Raw genomic sequence first — 18,745 nt, forward strand, 5'->3', positions numbered from 1 at the left:
ACACCTTCGAGTTTAGATATTGACATGATGCGGCGACACTAGGGTTACATATGCCTGCGGCATGCGAGGTAAGTCACAGTATGTTGCCGCGGAACTTGTGAAAGCGAGCTCACCTGAACCGTTCACCATTGGATCTCCGTCTGCGGTTCCCTGTCCACACAGACACTCAATTCCCAATCGCTGACGCGCTTCGCCCATCGATACATCTTCAGCCCACCATACCTTCCCGCGGGCCACGCATCTCCCTCTCCATCTCGTCAAACAACCCCGGATTCTTGCCCTTCACAAAGTACACCATGATGGAGCCCTGCCTGTCGTAGATCACGAGATGATCTCGCGTCATCGCCTCTATCAGGATCTTCACGAGGAAGAGGTGGTCACCGTGTGTGTTTGATGGGGCGACATTTGGGTCCTCGGGCATGGCATTAGGGCGCATATCGCTCGCCTGGGAGAACCTATTGATCCTGGTCGCAAACATGCCTTCCCTGCCGGGCAACACGGTCAAGAAGGGAAGAGTACGCCAAGTTCCACCTTTGAGGGTTCGACAGGCATGTTTGTGGTCAGGCCAGTCCGCCTTCTGGCAATCTAAACGTAGCATCAGCAAGATGTGCGCGCACACGTTCCACGGTCACGCACCTGCTCCGCAGTAGGACACAGATTGGCATTGCCTACAACGGCTCGCTGTCTTGCGCCCGCAAAGAACACAGCCTGTGTCCTTGTTAAGCTTTCCTATGTCCTCGTAGCCGAGCGGACCGAACGGGAGGAGGAAGGAGACATGGAACTTCTGCTCCGTGGACTCCCTCTGTGGCGCATATGTGGGAGGCAGCAGTTTCTTGTTGATGGACAGCAGCTTGAGCAGGAGCGTCTGTCCGAGAGGCGTCGCATTGATGATGCCCGTGGGGCCAGGGGTAGGGTATATTGGCTTGCATCTGGTGGACCCATTTCATGGCGGTCGCTCGCGCGTTAGATTGATACATCAAGACGACGACCGGCGTGTCCTCGTTGAGCCTCAGCACGGACAACAACTGAAGCCAATCAATGTCGTGATCAGTCAAGCTTGAAATATCGTGTAGCCGAGCGACTCACCCTGACTGAGATGGCACACTGTTCCGCATGGTCCTGCACCAACAACCAGCTATATCCGTTGTCCCAACATTTCGCAATCGCCATAAGGGTCTGTCGAGCATCGTGCATCGGGTTTGTGTACACATCCATTTCCATGCCTTGAGAGGTTTGGTATGCTTCGAGGAAGTTAGTCCTCGTTACACTCTCATACACTGAGCCCGACCACGCGGGTAGCACAGTTGGATTGAGTGGAGGATTTCTTAGCACCTTTGATACATATTGTGCGCAGTTCAATGCTAGTCTGAGCCGCTTCTGCAGAGCGTCATCCGGCATCCTTGTGTCGGAGGCAGCTGGACACCCATAGAGGCCAAGACGACCAATGTCTCTTGGTGGGTTAAAGGATCCATGTTGAGCGAGAATATAGGTAACGGAAATTCTTGGTGGTGGTGGTGGAAGCCAGAATGCGCATGGAACAGTCACAGTACAGGAACTCGAATAGGATATGATATTCATGCTCGTCACGTCACGGTCCAACTCCAAAGGAAAGTGGAAGGAGGCAAGGCCGCTGAGCCTTCATTAGTTCCACAGGTAATAAGTTTCAAGCTTCCAGACCAGAGCAACGGAGAGCAGAACCGTCGAGGATGGAGTCAAAGAAGTACGAGTTCCGAGTGCCATCGAGCTTAGCCGCGACCCGGTTTCGACGCGGTCACGGTACCGTGCCCGGTGCCACCCGGCGTCAACGCGTCAACGCGAAACCGTCCGCAAACTCGCAACGGCTAAGTACGTTGATTCTTGGAAAGTTAACGCGTTATAACTTACGGCCGGCCCAAACACACTGGCGGCGGCAGGTTCAAATCGTCGAACCTATGATAATTTGGCCTCCGATTCGATTCCTTCGGCTGTCCGTCCAACTCTGGTCTGAACGTTGACGCATGCTCTGGGAACCGGCGGATTCAAGAATGAGATTTATCAAAATGAAAATATCATGTACTGCGCTGTTGTCTCACACACCATACTAGAGCACGACAGTGAGCCATCTATGTACCGCGTACAACCACACTACGGTTGTCACAGGCCAACGCGGGATATGGCATTGAACTCCCTCTCGAAGTCTTCCATCGCATCTAGGGTTTCAGCGAGATGATTGTACCCCAGCGTCTCTCCACGGCTCCTGGCCAGCGAGGTGGCCGTCCTGGTAGCGTTCTTGATCTGGCGCCCATTGACCTCTCGACTGACGAGATCGGCTAGCTGCTCTGCGGTGAGGCCGTCCACATTGACTTTATGAAGGAAAGCCTGCCAAATCTTGAGTTTCGCTTCCTTGCTCAGTTCCCGGTAATGCAGGGCAACGTGGATACGAGAGAGGAAGGCTGGATCGAACGCCGTCACCCTGTTTGTGGTGAGGAAAAGGATCCCGCGGTAATATTCGACATGCCGCAAACTAGCAGAACCACGAGTCAGAAGGATCGCCGCTCAAATGCGATAAGGACACGTACAAGACCGCGACCATGGCATTACGCAACAAGTCATGCATAGAGCGCTGTTCTAGGAATACGTCTGCCTACAGCGCCGGCGTTAGTACAGCTAGCACTGGCAGCAGACAAGTAGACGAAGATACCTCGTCTATGAGGACAATCGCCCCCCAGCGCGTAGCTATACTGAAGACGCGCTTGAGAGCAGTATCGACAGCGTTGGCGTCGGTACCAAGGTCCCCGCCCCCGATCATGTAAAGCGGTCTCTTTAGGTGCTCGCTGGTTGCCTCCGCAGACAGAGTCTTTCCAACTCCCGGAGGACCGAAGAGATTGATGACGAGGCCCTGGCCCTTCCCTTGTACGAAGTCGTCGAAATTGATGTTGGAGTTGTGCGCCTCTATGAGGGATCGCAGGAGCTCCCTGCGATTGCCCGGGAGTACAAGGTTCGTGAAGGGCTCATCGGACCATACGATGGGGTGGATTTTCTCGACGTTGAACTCGACTGGTACACGAGTGGTGAGCGGATGCATGAGCCTAAATGCTAGGTACTCACGCCATAGCTTGTCGGAAAGGCTGAACCCGTACAGCACGGGTGAAGCGAGAATGAGATCGTTGTCTGGCAGTTGCCAACTGAAATACTGCGGGATAGTTGTCTCCCCAGCATCGGACGCCGCGTCCGGGTCGCGTGTCAGGGTGTATGCTCGTCTGATGTCTGAGTCCGGAATGGTTACTTCTGCTTGAATGACTCTGAACTCTGTCTGATCAACTTCCTCAGGCATGTCGTAGTTCGGATTATGGTGTCTGAACGTAGCTGCATCGTCGTCAGATCAAGACTCTGACAGCGACAGGTACGATCTCATCACCTCCGTCGATCATCATCCTGGAATCAATCTCGTCGCACAACGTCAGTGGATACAGCCTGCTCTGTGACTCTGCGCGACTCACCTCGTATTTCTTGCGATTATAGACAGCAATTCCTTGATACCGCACATGCTGCACTCCGTACAAGTCGATCCACTTGCGCGCCCGAGCAAGGAGTGCCGCCCTCAGACCCCCCTCATTGCTGTGATACTCGATTGGGTACGCAGGCAACGTATTGATCTTCACTATCCCCTTGAAACGCGGGATGCACCGAGTGTGCTCGACCCTGCAGAATCGCTTCGCGGGTAGAGCATGCGCCAGATCAGAGTCAGCGACGTCGTCCAGCTCAACGTCCATGACATCGATGCCCTCGCAGTTCAGGACGTATCCTTGAGCTCCCTTGTCGAACTGCTTGAGCTGTAGAGCGCGGGGCTCTCCCGTCGCCGCATCCGTGCTGACGAGCAGCGTGCCGGGAAGTAGAATGGCGTGGAACAGATCCCAAGTTATCTCCTCGTGTGCCAGCAGGCCGGCGATCTGAGAGATGATGACTCCGTGGTCTTCGCGCAAGTAGTTGATGAGGACCTCGAGGCTGGCGAGCACCTTGCCGTCATCGCTCGAGCGGCCCGCTCTGCCTTCAAATCCTTGGCGGTACTTTACGAGCTTGGGGAATGCTTGGATCAACAGATCGACTGGAAGCTGCGATCAAAAACGGGTTAGGGGCTGCAGTGCAGTATGATAGTAGAGCAACACGTACCTCGAGAGGGTCGGCCGTCCACGAGATGCCCTCGATCTCACCAATGACGTCCTGACAAGCTGCTCTCAAGTACGGACTCTTGATTGTTACTGCGACGGTCGGCTCTTCTCCTGCACATGTGGGCATCCGGCGCACTACCACGAAACAGAAGGACTGCCAGACGTCGGAGCCATTCGACGTCTTTCCACCATGCAACACATGCGGGGTATCCTGGAGCTTCGTATCCTCGTATGACCACATGCATGAATGCCTGTGATAGACGTGATCGACCCGCTTGACCTGCAGACTGTACGTAGGTGTGAGCCTGAGTAAACGACACGTTTTATTCGCTTACACCTAACACGGAGCGAGGACTCACCTAGGAGAGCTGATGTATACGCATGGTTCCGCTTCTACAGGTGCAGGCATGCGTGCAAAATCGGAGTATAGACTCCCCAACCACGACCATTGCGCATCTCCTTTCTCCGCCCCCTCGTTCCATGTATACTCTGTCATTGTCGCAGAGACGATGGCCCACCTCCGTAGCGATATAGGTCTGCCCCTAAAGTGTTGCGTCTCGGAGAGCGCAACGACCACCAGTTGAGATCGTATCACAGCGAGGGGCGTGTCCTGCGGAAAAGAACTAGAATGATGTCCACGAAGACCGGCTGTATATAAACGCACTCCGACTAACGGAGCATGAGCCAACCCCAAATATCGCGACCAGTGGTGCAGCTGCCGCCGAGCCGCACTTATATGTGCGCTCTTCACACCATCAAACCCTACATTGTCCAAACCCTACATTGTCGAGGGCGGCACTACAACAGCGGGTTCCTTCAGATAAACCTGCATGCCGATAGGCATTGTCAACAAACGGACCACGGATACAGTCTATGACTTACTCTAAGAGCTCCTAAGTATTCTTCGAAACGGTCACATTTTTCAAGGCGGTTTGGCCCTCGGAGTGATTCCCCCAAAACCTACTTATATGACTTGCTTCCCTGCAAATACATGTAATATCGCCTCATCATTCTCGATGCCTCGAGGATCAGACTGGTATGGCTTTCAATTGGGCTTCGCTGGCGTCATTGGTACGCATGTCCCATCCACACATTGAATCAAGGCAACGTATATACTAGAACCATATGTAATTTGAAATCGATGTGCTGCGAGAGCGTAAACAGTAAGCATAATTACTGCGCGAAGGAAGAGGGACAGCTGGTACTGCGGGACCCACCTCAGAAATCTTGCGTATGTCACCGACTCGACAACCCCGAATGCTCACTCTATGAAGTTTAGACTATCGCAGATCACGACATCTGTGCACACCATTGCTGTTAATAAGCAGGAAAGAGGCGTTCACGACATACGTTGGGATCCGACTGGCGACTCGGAGTGCAGCTAGTGGGTAGTCAGGCCGCATATATGCAGTCGATTCCTGTGAAAAATCCAAAATGCGCACAGCCTGATGCGCCGAGATCCGTGTTCGCCATTGAGGGATCAGCAGAAATTTGTGACCCGTCTGGTAGTCCGAGCGCGAGGATGGAGGGGTGTATGCGCATATAGGGTACGTACTCCTGCGTACTATGACACCGATGGGCACTGTGAGCAACGAGTCGTTTTCCGCATGCAGAGACAACAAAGTGGAGAATCATTCCTGAACTGCTCGTCGCCGAGAGCATGGGACACAGTGCATGGGGTGTTCCGCAGGCACATAAGTCTCCAAACCACGTCGAACCGATTGGACCACGTCGTTTGACGGTGGGAAGGCGAAATGGCCCTGGCAGAAGATCGCCTACTCGTCGATGGGGATTGGACAAGCTTCAGGTGACACCAAGTATCATTGACTCATTCGGACCTTCGACTCGGATCCGCACTTGATTTGGTCCCTGTGAGGATGTTCCTTCGCCAACATTGTCTCTGACCCGGTGGCGACGGTGCGCTTGGTCATGGGAGTCTGCGCGAGTGACTGTATGTAGGACATATCAACGACCAGAGCGGGGAACACATGCTCACGTCGCCCAGCTCCCAGTCAAATAAGCCGACGCCACCTAGCAATTCAGATATGCGACAACGAGCTCTCAGTTGAACCGCCATAAGTTCCACTATCGGGAAAAGCAGACTGACGTGACGCAGAATTACCGTCGAGGATGGAGTCAAGGAAGACGAACTCTCGAACCTAATAGGCGCGCCCCGATCGACGTAGACGCGGTCACGGTACCGTGACCGCCGCCACCTGGCGTCAACGCGTCGACCGCGACACGGAAACTGTCCGGACTCCGTGGTGAGCCGTACTGCCAGCATAGTGCTAAGTCCTTGTATTGTAGCGCGTCATAATCCACGGTCGACCCGAGAACATAGACGACGACAGCGTTGTATTGTCGAACCCATGATCCTTTCGCGTTGAGCATCCCACTCAGGTCTGAGATCTGAACATTGACGCATGCTCTCGGAACCGGCAGATTCGAGTATAGGATTCATCAACAATCAGGTGCGAGACTATTGTCGCTTGCATCATACTAGAGCACGACAGAGCCAGTGGCAATTCATGTACCGTACAACCATCCCACAGTTCTAACTTCTCACAAGCCACCGCGGGATATAGCATTGAACTCGCTCTCGAACTCTTCCATCGCATCTAGGGTTTCAGCGAGATGACTATACCCCAGCGTCTCTCCGCGGCTCCTAGCCAGTGAGATTTCCGTCCTGGTAGCGTTCTTGATCTGACGGCCGTTGACGTCTCGACCGACGAGATTGTCTAGTTCGTCTGCATTGAGACCGTCCATCTTGACCTTCTGAAGAAAAGCATGCCAGATCTTAGACTTCGCTTCTTTCCCAAGTTAACGAAAGTGGAGAGCGATGTGGATACGAGACAGGAAGGCTGGATCGAAAGCCGTGACCCTGTTCGTGGTGAGGAACAGGATACCACGGTAATATTCGACATGCCGCAAACTTGAAGGCGACGAGTCAGAAGGGTCAACAATCATACGTGACAAGATCACTCACAAGACCGCAACCATGGCATTGCGCGACAGGTCGTGCATAGAGCGCTGTTCTAGGAATACGTCTGCCTACAGCGCCGGCGTTAGTACAGCTAGCACTGGCAGCAGACAAGTAGACGAAGATACCTCATCTATGAGAACAATCGCGCTCCAGCGCGTGACTATACTGAAGACGTGCCTCAGAGTACCGTCGACAGTGCTCGCGTCGGAGCCGAGGTCTTCGCCCCCAATTATATAAAGCGGCCTCTTCAGATGCTCGCTGGTCGCCTCCGCAGACAGAGTCTTCCCGACTCCGGGAGGACCAAACAGATTGATGACGAGACCTTGTCCTTTCCCCTGGACGAAGTCGTCAAATTTGAGATTGGAATTGTGAGCCTCCACGAGGGATCGCAGGAATTCCTTGCGATTGCCCGGGAGTACGAGATTACTGAAGGGCTCGTCGGACCATTCAATGGGGTGGACCTTCTCAACATTGGACTTGACTGGTATACGAGCAGTAAGTACGCGCATGAACCTGCCAGGAGCTGAAACTTACGCCATAGCTTGTCGGAAAGACTAAATCCGTACAGCACAGGCGAAGCAAGGAGCAGGTCATCGTCTGACAATTGCGAGACATGATACTGTGGGATGACGGCCTCCTCAGTATCGAAGTCTGCGTCTAGGCCGCGTGGAAAGGTATGCGGCGGTACAGGCCCTGACACCGAGATCGTTGTCTCTTCCGAGACTACTGCGAACGCCGTTTGATCGACGACCTCAGGTTTGTCATAATCGGGATAATGGTGCATGAATGCAGCTGCAATGCTGTCAGGTTGGTACGCCCAAGGAAGCACCAACTGCCAATGCCAGTACGTTACCTCGGTCAATCATGACTCTAGAATCAATCTGTCCGGTGATATCAGTTAACGCGATGTTTTTGGTATTGTCTACGGCTCACCTCGTACTTCCAGTCGTGATATAAAGCAATACCTTGATACCGTACATGTTGCACCCCGTTGAGTTCGATCCACTTGCGTGCCCGAGTTAGCAGGGCGGCCCTCAGGCTTGCTTCGTTTTTATGGTATTTGATGGGGTACGCAGGCAGCGCATTGATCTTTACCACGCCCTCGAAACACGGAATACCCCGCGTGTTCTCGACCCTACAGAATCTCTTCGCGGGTGCAGCCAGCGTGAGCTCAGAGTCAGCGTCGTCGTCCAGCTGGACATCCAACGCATCAAGACCCTCGCAAGACAAGCTGTATCCACGAAGCCCTTTGTGGAATTGCTTGAGCTGAAGAACACAGGGCTCTCTCGTCAGGGCGTCTGTGCTGACGAGGAGTGTGTTGGGGAGTAGAATGGCGTGGAGTAGATCCCAGGTTATCTCTCCGTGTATGAGTAGGCTGGCAATCTGGGAGATGACGGCGCCGTGGTCTTCGCGCAGGTAGTTGATGAGGGTGTCGAGGCTGGCGAGTATTTGATCATCATCACTCGAGCGGTTCGCCTTGCCTTCCAGCTCTTGACGGTACTTTAAGAACTGAGGGAAAAACCGGATAAACAGGTCGGGTGAAAGCTAATATATTGTCAGACAGCCACGGTAAAGGATGAGGGTCAACCACGACCTACCTCCAGATGGTCGACCGTCCAGGATATCCCCGAGACCTCACCGATGACGTCCTGACAAGCTGTTCTCAGGTACGGACTCTTGACTATCACTGATACTGTCGACTCCGCTCCCGGAACTGGAGGTATCTGGCGGACGACCACGAAACAGAACGATTGCCAGACGTCGGAGCCGTCCGATGTCCTGCCACCAGAAAACACCTGGGGGATAGCATGGACCTTGGTGTCCTCGTATGTCCACGTGTGGGCGTTCATGTCGAAGATGCGGTCTACCCGCTTCACCTGCAAGCTATGCATGGATGTGAATATGGAGGATCAGTTTGCGCTGGTTGATGCTAGCTCAGACGGAGCGAGGACTCACCCAGGGGGGCTTGTGTACGGCTCTACTTCCATGGGTGCAGACGTGGGCACAAAGGGCACAAAGTGCTCATACTGTACAATCTCCTGGGGTTCTCTCCCCTCTCCTTCGTTCCCTGTATACTCCGTCATCCTTGTTGCAGATACGCTGGTTTGAGCCTGTTTCCTTCAAGAGCGTTGCGTTTCGGAAAACAGAACGTCCGTTGAAGATCGTTGCACAAGCAGGCGACGTGTGTGCTACGGAAAGGAATATCAGTGACGCCTACAAACGCAGATGCTTTATCAACGCACTACGACGTTCGGAGCCTGTGCTAACCCAAATACCGCGAAGAATGATGCAGTTGCCGCCGAGCCACACCTATCTGCGCCCTGTACTCCATCAAACCTACAATGTCGAGGGTGAGGCTATTGGCGAGTCCCTTCAGGTAAGCCTGCACGTCGGTGAGGCAGTACGAACAAAAAACTATGAACGAAGTCCATGACTCACTCGAAATCGTACTGAGCAGTGTTTGCGCTGCTGTGAAGGTGATTCGACCCTTTGTAGAGTTTCTCCGAGACGTGCTGATATGTCATGCTTCCCTGAATATAGGTAGTATCGCTTCATCGTTCTCGAAGCCAACGCCATTGAGTTGGGTGGTCCGCCATTGTACTAGTAGTACGCGTGCCCCGTCCGCACATTGAATCCCAATTGTCCCCCCGAAATTTGGTGTCGCCCGAGCATAGCCTGTAGGGTACCGGCGAACATGTCCTCCGGTCCAGTTGTCCACGGCTGAAACGGGCTGTGCGCAAGAACAATCAGCTGAGCAAGAATGAGCAGCACACACCGCTTACGACCTGTAAGACTCTTGCGAGCCAGTACCGCATGGAAGCCCACCAGTGCTGTGAGCACTTGCTTGCGCTCCCGGCAATGTAGCTGTGCACCAGAGTAAGCCTCGCCTTCTGCGATGATGGCTAACAACCCAAAAGGCCGACTTCGGAGCTGTCAGACAGTTTAGACGCAGAGCCCATGGAAGCTGCGGCCCGGGCTCGAACGAAGGTGAACAGCATCGACGATGATTCAGGTGGCACGACTAGACCATAGCCACATAACATTCACCAGTCATCGTCGGAAATATCTGCAGCATACAGACAGTGAGGTTCTTGTGACTTTGACAGGTGAAGACGGTTGGTACCGTAGAGCTCACCTAAGCAACCTTCTGCATGTCCCGTCAACGGGTAACCTTGAGGCGACTTTGTCGACTGCTAGGCCCAGTACGGCGAACAACAGTACGACGCTCTACCGAGAAGCCCTCTTCTGTATGTCGTCGACTCGTAGGTGCGGATGCTCACTCTGGAAAAGCGTATTGTCGTAAATCACGAACATCCTGTGCATTGCAGAAGGGCGAGGCGATCGCCGTGTGCATTAGGTCGACCGAACTACTTGCGAATGCTGTGAAGTTCGGTCGCATATATGCTTGCAATACCTGACAGCGCACCCCAAAGAACTTCAAAGGTGATTGTCAAGATTCCTACGAGTACAACAGACCTGTGTCGAGTCGCCCAGGTCAATACAATACAAGCGTAGCTTCCCAGTCAATTATACAAGGTCGGAAACCATCGGTGACATGCCATATTAGTACACGAACGCGTGGCGGTGGACCATCTGCAGCACACAGACAGTGAGTGTCCGTACGTCTTCCGGGAGAAACGAAGACCAGCTCACCCGAGTAGATCACCACTTGATCTCCGTCTGCGGCTCCTTGTCCACACAGATACGCAACTCCCAGTCGTTGGTGCGCTTCGCCCATCGATACATCTTTGCACCGCCATAGCCTCCCCGCGGGCCACGCATCTCCGTCTTCATCTCGTCGAGCAACTCCGGATCCTTGCCTTCCACCAAGTACACCATGATGGAGCGCTGTCTGTCGTAAAGAACGAGATGATCTTGCCTGTTTGCCTCTATCTGGACCTTCACGAGGAAGAGGCGGTCACCGTGTATGTTCGGCGGAATGGCGTTGGGGTCGGGCAGGCCACCAGGGCGCATGTCGCCTGCCTGGGAGAACTTGTTGATGCCGCTCACATACATGCTTTTCATGCCGGGCAACACGGTCACGAAGGGCAGAGTGCGCCAAGTCCCGCCCTTGAGGGATCGACAGGCATGCTTGTGATCAGGCCAATCCGCCTTCTGGCAATCTATACGTACTGAGCATAAGCGAGATTCATGCGTGCATACTCCGTGGCAACGCACCTGATCCACAGTACGATGCTGATAGGCATTGCGCACAGCGACTCGCTGTCTTGCGCCCGCACAGAGCACATCCGGGGTCGTTGTTAAGCTTTGCTATGTCCCCGTAGCCGAGCGGACCGAGGGGTAAGAGGAAGGAGACATGGAAATTCTGCTCCGTAGACACTCTCTGCGGCGTGTATGTGGACGGAAGAAGTTTCTCGTTGATGGACAGAAGCTTGAGCAAGAGCTTCTGCTCGAGCGGCGTCGCATTGATGTTGACGGCAGGACCAGGGCAGGCGTAGTTCTCTTGCATCTGGCGGACCCATGCTACGCCCTTCAGGGCTGTCGCTCGCGTGTGCGACTGGTATAACAAGATGATCGCGGGCGTGTCTTCGTCTAGTCGCAGCACGGACAGCAACTGGAAACAATTCACATCATCGGTCAGTCAAGACACGCGATATAGCTGAGCGACCTACCCTGATTGAGATGGCACACTGTTTCGCGTGGTCCTGCACCAACAGCCACCTATGTCCTTTGTCCCACCCCTCTGCGACCGCCATAAGGGTCTGTCGTGCATCAAGCATCGGGTTGGTGTATAACTCCATCCCCATGCCCTGAGAGGTTTGGTATGTTTCGAGGAAGTTGGTCCTCCTCACGCCCTCTAAAGCAGGGCGCGACCATGCAGGCAGCGAAGTCGGTTCGAGTGGAGGATGTCCAAGCACCTTCGACGCATATTGCGCGCAGTTCAGTGCTTGTTTGAGCCGCTTCTGCAGAGCGGCATCCGGCATTCTCGTAGCGGGGGGCAGCTGGACGCCCATGGAAGCTAGGATGGTCAATGTCTCTTGGCGGGTCAAAGAGTCCATGTCGAGCGACGACAGAGAGGGCCAACTCCCTGACGATGAAGGAAGCCAGAAAGCATGGAGGAAGGCCGCCCCTGTCCCCTCGTCGGTGGCTGGACAAAAGGAGCATCTTGGAAGGATCGCTGCTAAGTAACTTGACGTCAAACAGTGACACGCCGAACCCGTACTTGCTATCACATGCACGTCACGCCTCTGACCAGGAAAACGACCCGGATGAATAGCCACCGCCCGGGCGCATCGGTGCTCGTCGACCTGCACATTCGCATGGAGACTCACCTGAGTGAATACCCGCAGCGGGCGCACATACTTTTCCAGCGGCCGTAAGTCTGACATGCAATCCGAGAAACACCCAGAGCATACCGACGACATTAGATAGCACTACGTACTGTACTTATTGCGCACCCTTCGCCCCGAAGCCAGTCAGATCGGCGTTCAGTCCGCCGAACCGCTCGCAGATCGTGATAGCATGTTCATGGAAGGCGTCGTTCAAGCCATGTGACGTCCCGCGCAAGAGCAAATGGGGAAGCACACGAGTGTGGAACAGTCGCTGGGCAGCCACACCTCCCTGGAGTGTGTAGGACATCAGAAAGTGGGGGATGCGCAACAGGGAGGAACACGCACGAATTGATGGTTTACGCCACCGACGATCGCCTCCACGGCACCGCCCAGCACCTTGTGCAGTCCTACGCTTCTCACAGAGGCTTCGCTCGTGTCCATTGAGTTGCTGGGAGGAGACCACTTCAGTGCCTTGCCCAACGACCAGGCAGCTCCAACATGTTCCCCCAAAATGTAGGTGTTCAGCGCACGCTCCACCATGTGCTCAAAATCGTGGTCCTGTCGAAGAGACGGCGACGAATCCAGCAGAGCGTACAGATAAAACTGCATGACCCGTCTCCCTGAGATCACACTTAAGAACGACGACTCGAAGAGACCGCGACAGCAAACTCACCCATGAAGGTTAGTCGCGCATTGTGCCTGATCCTCGCGTCCGGGTGACTCGAATGCGTAAGCATCCGGTCGGCAAGCTCTCTTGGGAACTTCAGAGGTGCGAAGAGTGTGTTCAGATGTTCCTCGGGGCTGACTGCTGCAGCCTGCCGTCGGGCCGATGCGCTATTTGACGACGCAGCTCGGAACTCTGAAGGGTGAGCTGGCGCGGAGGAAGGTGGGGGGGATTGTTGCGCCTGCGCCGCCGCCGACAGTGACCTCCATTGTGGCCTTGATCTCGACCCTGTTTTACTGTTAGGTGCGCCAGGTCGAGCGAGCACTGACACTGTTTACCTGCAGCCGGTCGACACGGTGTCGAAATCTTCCGCGGAGCAGCGAATATACGTCCTACATTTCTAGACATTGTCGGACTCCAGAGGTTGTCTACCGCCTCAGATAGCGGAATGACAGAAGGAAAGGCCCAGGTGTAGCGAGCGTACAGTTGGAGGAGGAGGTCCTGGAGGATACGCTTTCCCGATTTCTGAGAGAGCGCAAGCTCTGTGATGCCACGTGACAATTCGAGCCTAAAACGTTCCGCACCAGCGCCAGGGAGTCGACCCCGGTCACGGTGTGTACTGAGTACTGAAAGTTACAGTGCACCTACAGGGATGCTCGAAACGCAGCATTCAAGCGTTTGCAAAGTGAAGAACTGCATAACGGATGTGTATCGGCATGACAAAACGGGCCAGGAGGGGACCTTGCAAGCAATCTAAGAGAGCAGGACCGGTACCGGGTACTTGCCCGACCCCCTAACAACACAACGGTACATTCAAGCTAGGATATCTAGAGATGCAAACAATCTGATAGCATAACGAGTAGCAAAAAAGCATAGACAGCTATCCGAGAAGGAGCAAGTACAGACGGAAGAGCACAGAGGTACCCGATCAAGCTCCAGCACCACCATATCCGAGTCCTTGCGGGGGCGGCTGCGGGGCGACGGGCGTGGGCAGCTGATGCTGCACGAACGAATTCCAGGTCTCCTGCAAGCTGTAATGCACATTCATCACCGGCTGGGGGGCCATCGACGGATCCTGACGCATCTGGGTCATGCTGTGACTCCGGCTGAGGCTAGGCGTCGGTGCGTGACCATACGAATTGCCAGGATGCACGGGCTGAGTGGGCTGAGAAGGGTAGTCAATAGGCGTCGTCGGGTACCCGAGTTCATGTCCAGTTTGTCCTGGAGGGACTTGCCACAGCTGGGAGCGGGTCGCAGGAGGCGGGGGCGGCATATCGGAATGGTATGCCGGGGCATGCATGGCAGGAGGGAAACCGTGATACTGTCCATGAGGAACCGTGGTATGATTGCTGTCGCCAGCGTGGTACGACGGGTATGGTTGTGAGTGGCCTTGGGCGAATCCTGCATGCTGCGGATCTACTGGGACGAGCTGCGAAGTGCGCCCTGGGTATTGGGACATAGCCTGATCATGCTCAGGCTGTCCGTGCGTCTGCGGTGGTGCGGGGTACCATTCTGAATACTCCTGGTGACCCGAATGCCCCTCTACGCCTTCATACCCATGCGTGCTTCCGTAGCCCTGCGACATCTCATATTTCTGCGGCGGACTCTGGTAGTCCGGCGGAGTAGGATAGCTCCCTGATTGCTGCATGTCACCATACCGCCTCTGCTCTTCCAACCGTGCCTCCTCCTGTTTGCTCATGTAATACGCATTGACGTCCCGGATCTGGTCGTCCAGCGCGCCCTGAAACCCGTGCATCTCGTCCACGAGCATCGGGTGCACCGCGCCCCCATAGCTCTGGAGGGCCGGGAACATATCCACGGAGGTTACCTGCGGGCTCTCCGACGAGCGGCTGGAGCCCGAACCCGAGCCAGGGGACGTGGTAGAGTCCGGCGAGATAGGTCCTGACGTCGAGCTGCTCGGCGTGCTACTGGAAGCCCCCGGACGACGCCTCGAGACGGAGCGCACTCGCTGGATATTGTGAGATTTCGTAGCGACGGTCCGCGTACGACCGCTGAAGATCTGGAGCTCGTCGTGCTGGCCGGCGTCCACGCGAGGTGCGAAGATATCACGGACAGGTGGGAGGCCCTGTGTGTAAGTCGCGTATGCCTTGTCGTGTAGTCTCCGGACGATCGGCTGGAAGGAAGTCAGTATGCTCGATGCTATTGTCCGCACGGAGAACTGTGTACCCACCAAGAACTTCACAGCGCGCCCGCCATGCTTCGCAGCACTCTCAAACAAGTCATACGCCAGTCTCAGCTCTCCCAATGCTGCCTGTGCCGTCTTTGTCGTACCTCCATGGGTAACGACCGAAGCGAGCATCACCTGTCCCGCCATGTCAGCTTGTACCTGGCACGTTCACATTGGTCGCGTACTCACAGTGGAGGAGAACGCATGCGTCCACAAGACCCAGAATCTGGCAATTTGTATCGGGAACAGGTTGAACTGCTCGCGGAGCGAGCTCAACAGGATGCACGCACTCCGATAGCCAGCGAGGAAAGACGGCGAGTACGGGCTCCGAAGCGGGTCCGTCGGGTGGTCGCTCAGTGCTTGCGCGAAGAAGCATCTATGCACATAAAGCAGAGCTGCCGCACAACAGTCATTCACGCTTCACGGACTCGCGTAAGCACTGAAGACTCACTCAGATGTAAGTAGTTGATCGGCATGTAGTGGCTCATCGTTTCCGAGAGGCCCTTCCCTTCTGGCGGCGAGCCGGTGGCGTATTTTGGCAGTGGCATGTCTCTCAGCTTACGATCGAGTTCAAGGATGACAGTGTATTTCGGGGCGCGCGACGTGAGCGTGCCCTGGACGACCTCCGAGACACATTCTTTACCCCAGCGCGCTTTCCACGCAGGGACTGTATGAACACCGTAGAGCCCCACAATGGTAAGCGCAGAGTACGCAGTGAAACTTGCGAAACACTTACAAGACAGCTGAGGCGTGCCGTCCTCTGCGAGCGTCTCATCGGGGTCCGCAGGGAGTTCGGTGTCGACGAAGGGGAGGGAGAAAGTGGATAGACGGCCGGTGGCGAGTGCTTGCCAACAGTCAGTGATAAACACTTCCCAGAACAGCGCGCGACGCTTCTGTACTTCTGCTGGTGATAGCTTCCAGCGGGCACAGTCACGATCTACAATTTGTTAAGGTATTGCCCAGACAGGAAGACAGAGGTCGACGCACGAAGACCGATCTAAACCAATGATCAGTCTATTGGTCCAAAGGTCATGGACTTGGCACTCACACTCTGCGCAAGTTTTGAGCTTAGCCCCATGAGCGCCCACGTACTCTCGATGCTATTCTCGTCCGCAACCAAGCCCTGCGCAACCAAACCATCAGCCTCGCTTTCAGAAGATTGACGCATACAGCCAACCTGATAGATCGCCATGAGACTGAGCGTCTGCACGGTGACGACACTCGGCGGACGCTCGAGCACTGGCTCAAGGTTTAGCGCAGCCCTCGTGAGCTGAAAGTACCGCTCGGCCTCCGGGTTATGCGGCGCCGGTGGGAGGTCGACGTCCGTCAGCGCGCCAAAGCAGAATATCACAAACAACAGCGCCAAGTCATGCGACGAGCCACCGGTCCCGCCGCCCTCTCTCCCCAGCGCAAACGCCGCGGCGGAGCTACTCAGCGCGCCGCTTTTCGCACCTTCCGCCGCCTCGTCGTAGAAAAGTGGCAAGATTTCCTCCAACAATTGCCGCCGCGTCACCGCGCCAAAGAACCACGGCGCCTGCTCCAGGTACAGGTCGCACAACTGCGCTGCCCGCGGCCACGGCGGCAGGTGCTCCTCGATCAGCTCCTGCATGTCCTCCGCGGGGATGTCCGACGGCGCGGACGGGAACGACGTCGTGAGTCGCGCGAGGGAGGCGGGCAGCATCGGGCCCTTGTTGGGCGGGCGTTCAGGCGGAGCTGTTGCAGGCCCCGGTTTTTCGTCCAGAAGTAGACTCTACGCGGGTGGTCAGTATGGGGGTGGATCACGCTGGGAACGACGCACCTCGGAGCCGGCGGAGCGGCCGTAGAACGTCGCTGCCCCGTCGTCGCGCACCGCGAGCGTCCCGAACGAGTCGATGTACTCGCTCTCCTCGTCTTCCTCTTCTTCCTCTTCGAACAACCCGTCGCCGCCCAGCCTGGATGCCGCCGAGTGCAGCTCCAGGCCGGACTTGATTTTGAGACGATCGCGGGACAACAACGGGTGCGTCTCGCGCGACACGGACGACTGGAGGAGCGCGAGCGAGTCTTCGAGTTCGCGGATGCGGTCGCTCATCTCCGCGATCTTTCGGTGTAGGCGGTCGGTGTCCGCCAGGATAAATCTGCACTCGTGTTTGTTAGAACCATGTTCGCAATGAGTTATAGATACTTTGACACTGATGTTTCGTAAAGTCAAAGGCCTGACACTGGAGCGTAAACCCATGCGACGTCAACGGTCTGTCTCATGGCAATTGTGGCACACCATTGACTTTGGGTGCGCATATGATAATTGTATCCATGTCGCTAGGTCTCGCCCCAAAAAATTACACACGCGCAGAGAACATCGGGTGTTGACCCGGTGTTGACTGCAGGTGATCCGCGCCTTCTGCGATATGACCTCAGACACTTGCCACGACCGCCTCGATACTGTTGGGTGTGGTGTGTGTAATCTTGGTGGAAACATAAACCGACGCACTCAAGCTCTGTGCAAGCCCACACAGGACCCATGATCATACGCGAGAACGCCTGCTCCGCAACTCGTAGGTCTTGTCCGGACTGAAAGGATAATCCGCCCGAGAAGTCAGGACGAGAACCTAGCAGGTGGCCAAGCCTGCGCGACCATCCCGACACAATCCCTCAGAACTCTACCGACAAGGCCCGCCCCGCAGGTAGGCGTCAACCACCGTGAGTGGCACGCCGAGATCGCACAGGAGAATACTATGGCCATTTTGTGTCCCGAGCTCCTGGGGCAACCATTTGTACGGACGCCCATCGACCCTGCTCGGCGATGGCTCCAAGAGTCGGGTTTTGATACCCTCTAGAACGCGTAAGTCCGACCGCTTTCTGCCCGATGATCATGGCGGGGGGTTCGTTGAGCCTACGACCACGCCCGATTGCTAGACAGCGTGAGTCTCAACAGCGTTCGGGGCTCGCGTCTGCCCTTGAGTGGCACAAGCATCGCTCCGAGCCGTCTCCGCGCCTACACTAGCGAAAAGCCTCCTCCCCGCGCGCGTACATGCATCGAAACACACCACGACGACTCACCTGGTACCCTGACCAGTGGTAAGGCTCCCATTGGGACAGATGGAAGAGCAGCCTCTTCGTTTGCAAGACGAACACGGGACGGTCTTGTCGCACTTGAGCTTGAGGCGACGGCATTCTGCGCAAGATATGGCACCTCTTGCGCGCTTGAAGGCCTGCTCCTGGGCCCGCGCGGACCGCTCCTTGTCGTCGCGGGGGCGGACTGTGTTGGGCATGGCGGTGGGCGGGGTTCAAGCGACGCAAGGCGGGGATCACGGTGTGGGGGCGTCGGCGGGTGCTGGGGCGTTGTCGACGTCGTTGGCGGCCAGTCAGCGGGGCCTTACGAGACGACGCGTGCACGGACGATTCATTGCGCTTGGACAGTCGTGGTCGTTCTTATCGAGACACGCCCGTCACGCCCGCAGAGCACGCTCTCCGCTTTGGGCAATGCCGCCG

At 55.7% G+C, this 18,745-nt stretch overlaps 6 protein-coding genes across 6 annotated transcripts; all 6 read right to left on the minus strand.

The window, feature by feature from the left end:
• Positions 1–208: 208 nt before the first annotated feature.
• B0H18DRAFT_1116365 (uncharacterized protein) lies at positions 209–1,170 on the minus strand (the record flags this gene model as incomplete). Its single annotated transcript, XM_048033422.1, has 4 exons — positions 209–585; positions 637–929; positions 976–1,025; positions 1,087–1,170. 4 exons carry the CDS (start codon positions 1,168–1,170, stop codon positions 209–211), a joined length of 804 nt encoding a protein of 267 aa, XP_047896818.1.
• Positions 1,171–2,133: 963 nt separating this feature from the next.
• Positions 2,134–4,557, minus strand: B0H18DRAFT_1116366 (P-loop containing nucleoside triphosphate hydrolase protein; the record flags this gene model as incomplete). The annotated part of the gene is made up of 8 exons (XM_048033423.1): positions 2,134–2,503; positions 2,559–2,623; positions 2,681–3,036; positions 3,088–3,345; positions 3,398–3,425; positions 3,480–4,091; positions 4,150–4,435; positions 4,508–4,557. The coding sequence occupies 8 exons, from the start codon at positions 4,555–4,557 to the stop codon at positions 2,134–2,136; spliced, it is 2,025 nt and encodes a 674-aa protein (XP_047896819.1).
• Positions 4,558–6,831: 2,274 nt separating this feature from the next.
• On the minus strand, positions 6,832–9,119 carry B0H18DRAFT_1208895 (uncharacterized protein; the record flags this gene model as incomplete). Its single annotated transcript, XM_048036293.1, has 8 exons — positions 6,832–7,080; positions 7,135–7,199; positions 7,257–7,612; positions 7,666–7,923; positions 7,985–8,012; positions 8,065–8,676; positions 8,730–9,015; positions 9,088–9,119. The coding sequence occupies 8 exons, from the start codon at positions 9,117–9,119 to the stop codon at positions 6,969–6,971; spliced, it is 1,749 nt and encodes a 582-aa protein (XP_047896820.1). The 3' UTR covers positions 6,832–6,968.
• Positions 9,120–10,794: 1,675 nt separating this feature from the next.
• Positions 10,795–12,152, minus strand: B0H18DRAFT_871926 (uncharacterized protein; the record flags this gene model as incomplete). Its single annotated transcript, XM_048040194.1, has 3 exons — positions 10,795–11,255; positions 11,311–11,707; positions 11,766–12,152. The coding sequence occupies 3 exons, from the start codon at positions 12,150–12,152 to the stop codon at positions 10,795–10,797; spliced, it is 1,245 nt and encodes a 414-aa protein (XP_047896821.1).
• Positions 12,153–12,425: 273 nt separating this feature from the next.
• B0H18DRAFT_990152 (ribonuclease-III-like-domain-containing protein) lies at positions 12,426–13,656 on the minus strand. Its single transcript, XM_048044990.1, has 4 exons — positions 13,428–13,656; positions 13,099–13,377; positions 12,771–13,045; positions 12,426–12,714 (listed from the first exon to the last, which is right to left on the minus strand). The coding sequence occupies exons 1-4, from the start codon at positions 13,495–13,497 to the stop codon at positions 12,541–12,543; spliced, it is 798 nt and encodes a 265-aa protein (XP_047896822.1). The 5' UTR covers positions 13,498–13,656; the 3' UTR covers positions 12,426–12,540.
• Positions 13,657–13,667: 11 nt separating this feature from the next.
• On the minus strand, positions 13,668–18,678 carry B0H18DRAFT_1102711 (fungal-specific transcription factor domain-containing protein). The gene is made up of 11 exons (XM_048032562.1): positions 18,314–18,678; positions 17,745–17,879; positions 17,076–17,391; positions 16,455–17,027; positions 16,326–16,400; positions 16,265–16,274; positions 16,014–16,214; positions 15,729–15,944; positions 15,467–15,672; positions 15,281–15,412; positions 13,668–15,223 (listed from the first exon to the last, which is right to left on the minus strand). The coding sequence occupies exons 1-11, from the start codon at positions 18,523–18,525 to the stop codon at positions 14,018–14,020; spliced, it is 3,282 nt and encodes a 1,093-aa protein (XP_047896823.1). The 5' UTR covers positions 18,526–18,678; the 3' UTR covers positions 13,668–14,017.
• Positions 18,679–18,745: the final 67 nt, after the last annotated feature.

This window comes from Fomitopsis serialis (assembly GCF_022376445.1).
Source record: "Fomitopsis serialis strain Sig1Antser10 chromosome Unknown B0H18scaffold_13, whole genome shotgun sequence".
NCBI classification, from domain to species: Eukaryota; Fungi; Basidiomycota; class Agaricomycetes; order Polyporales; family Fomitopsidaceae; genus Fomitopsis; species Fomitopsis serialis.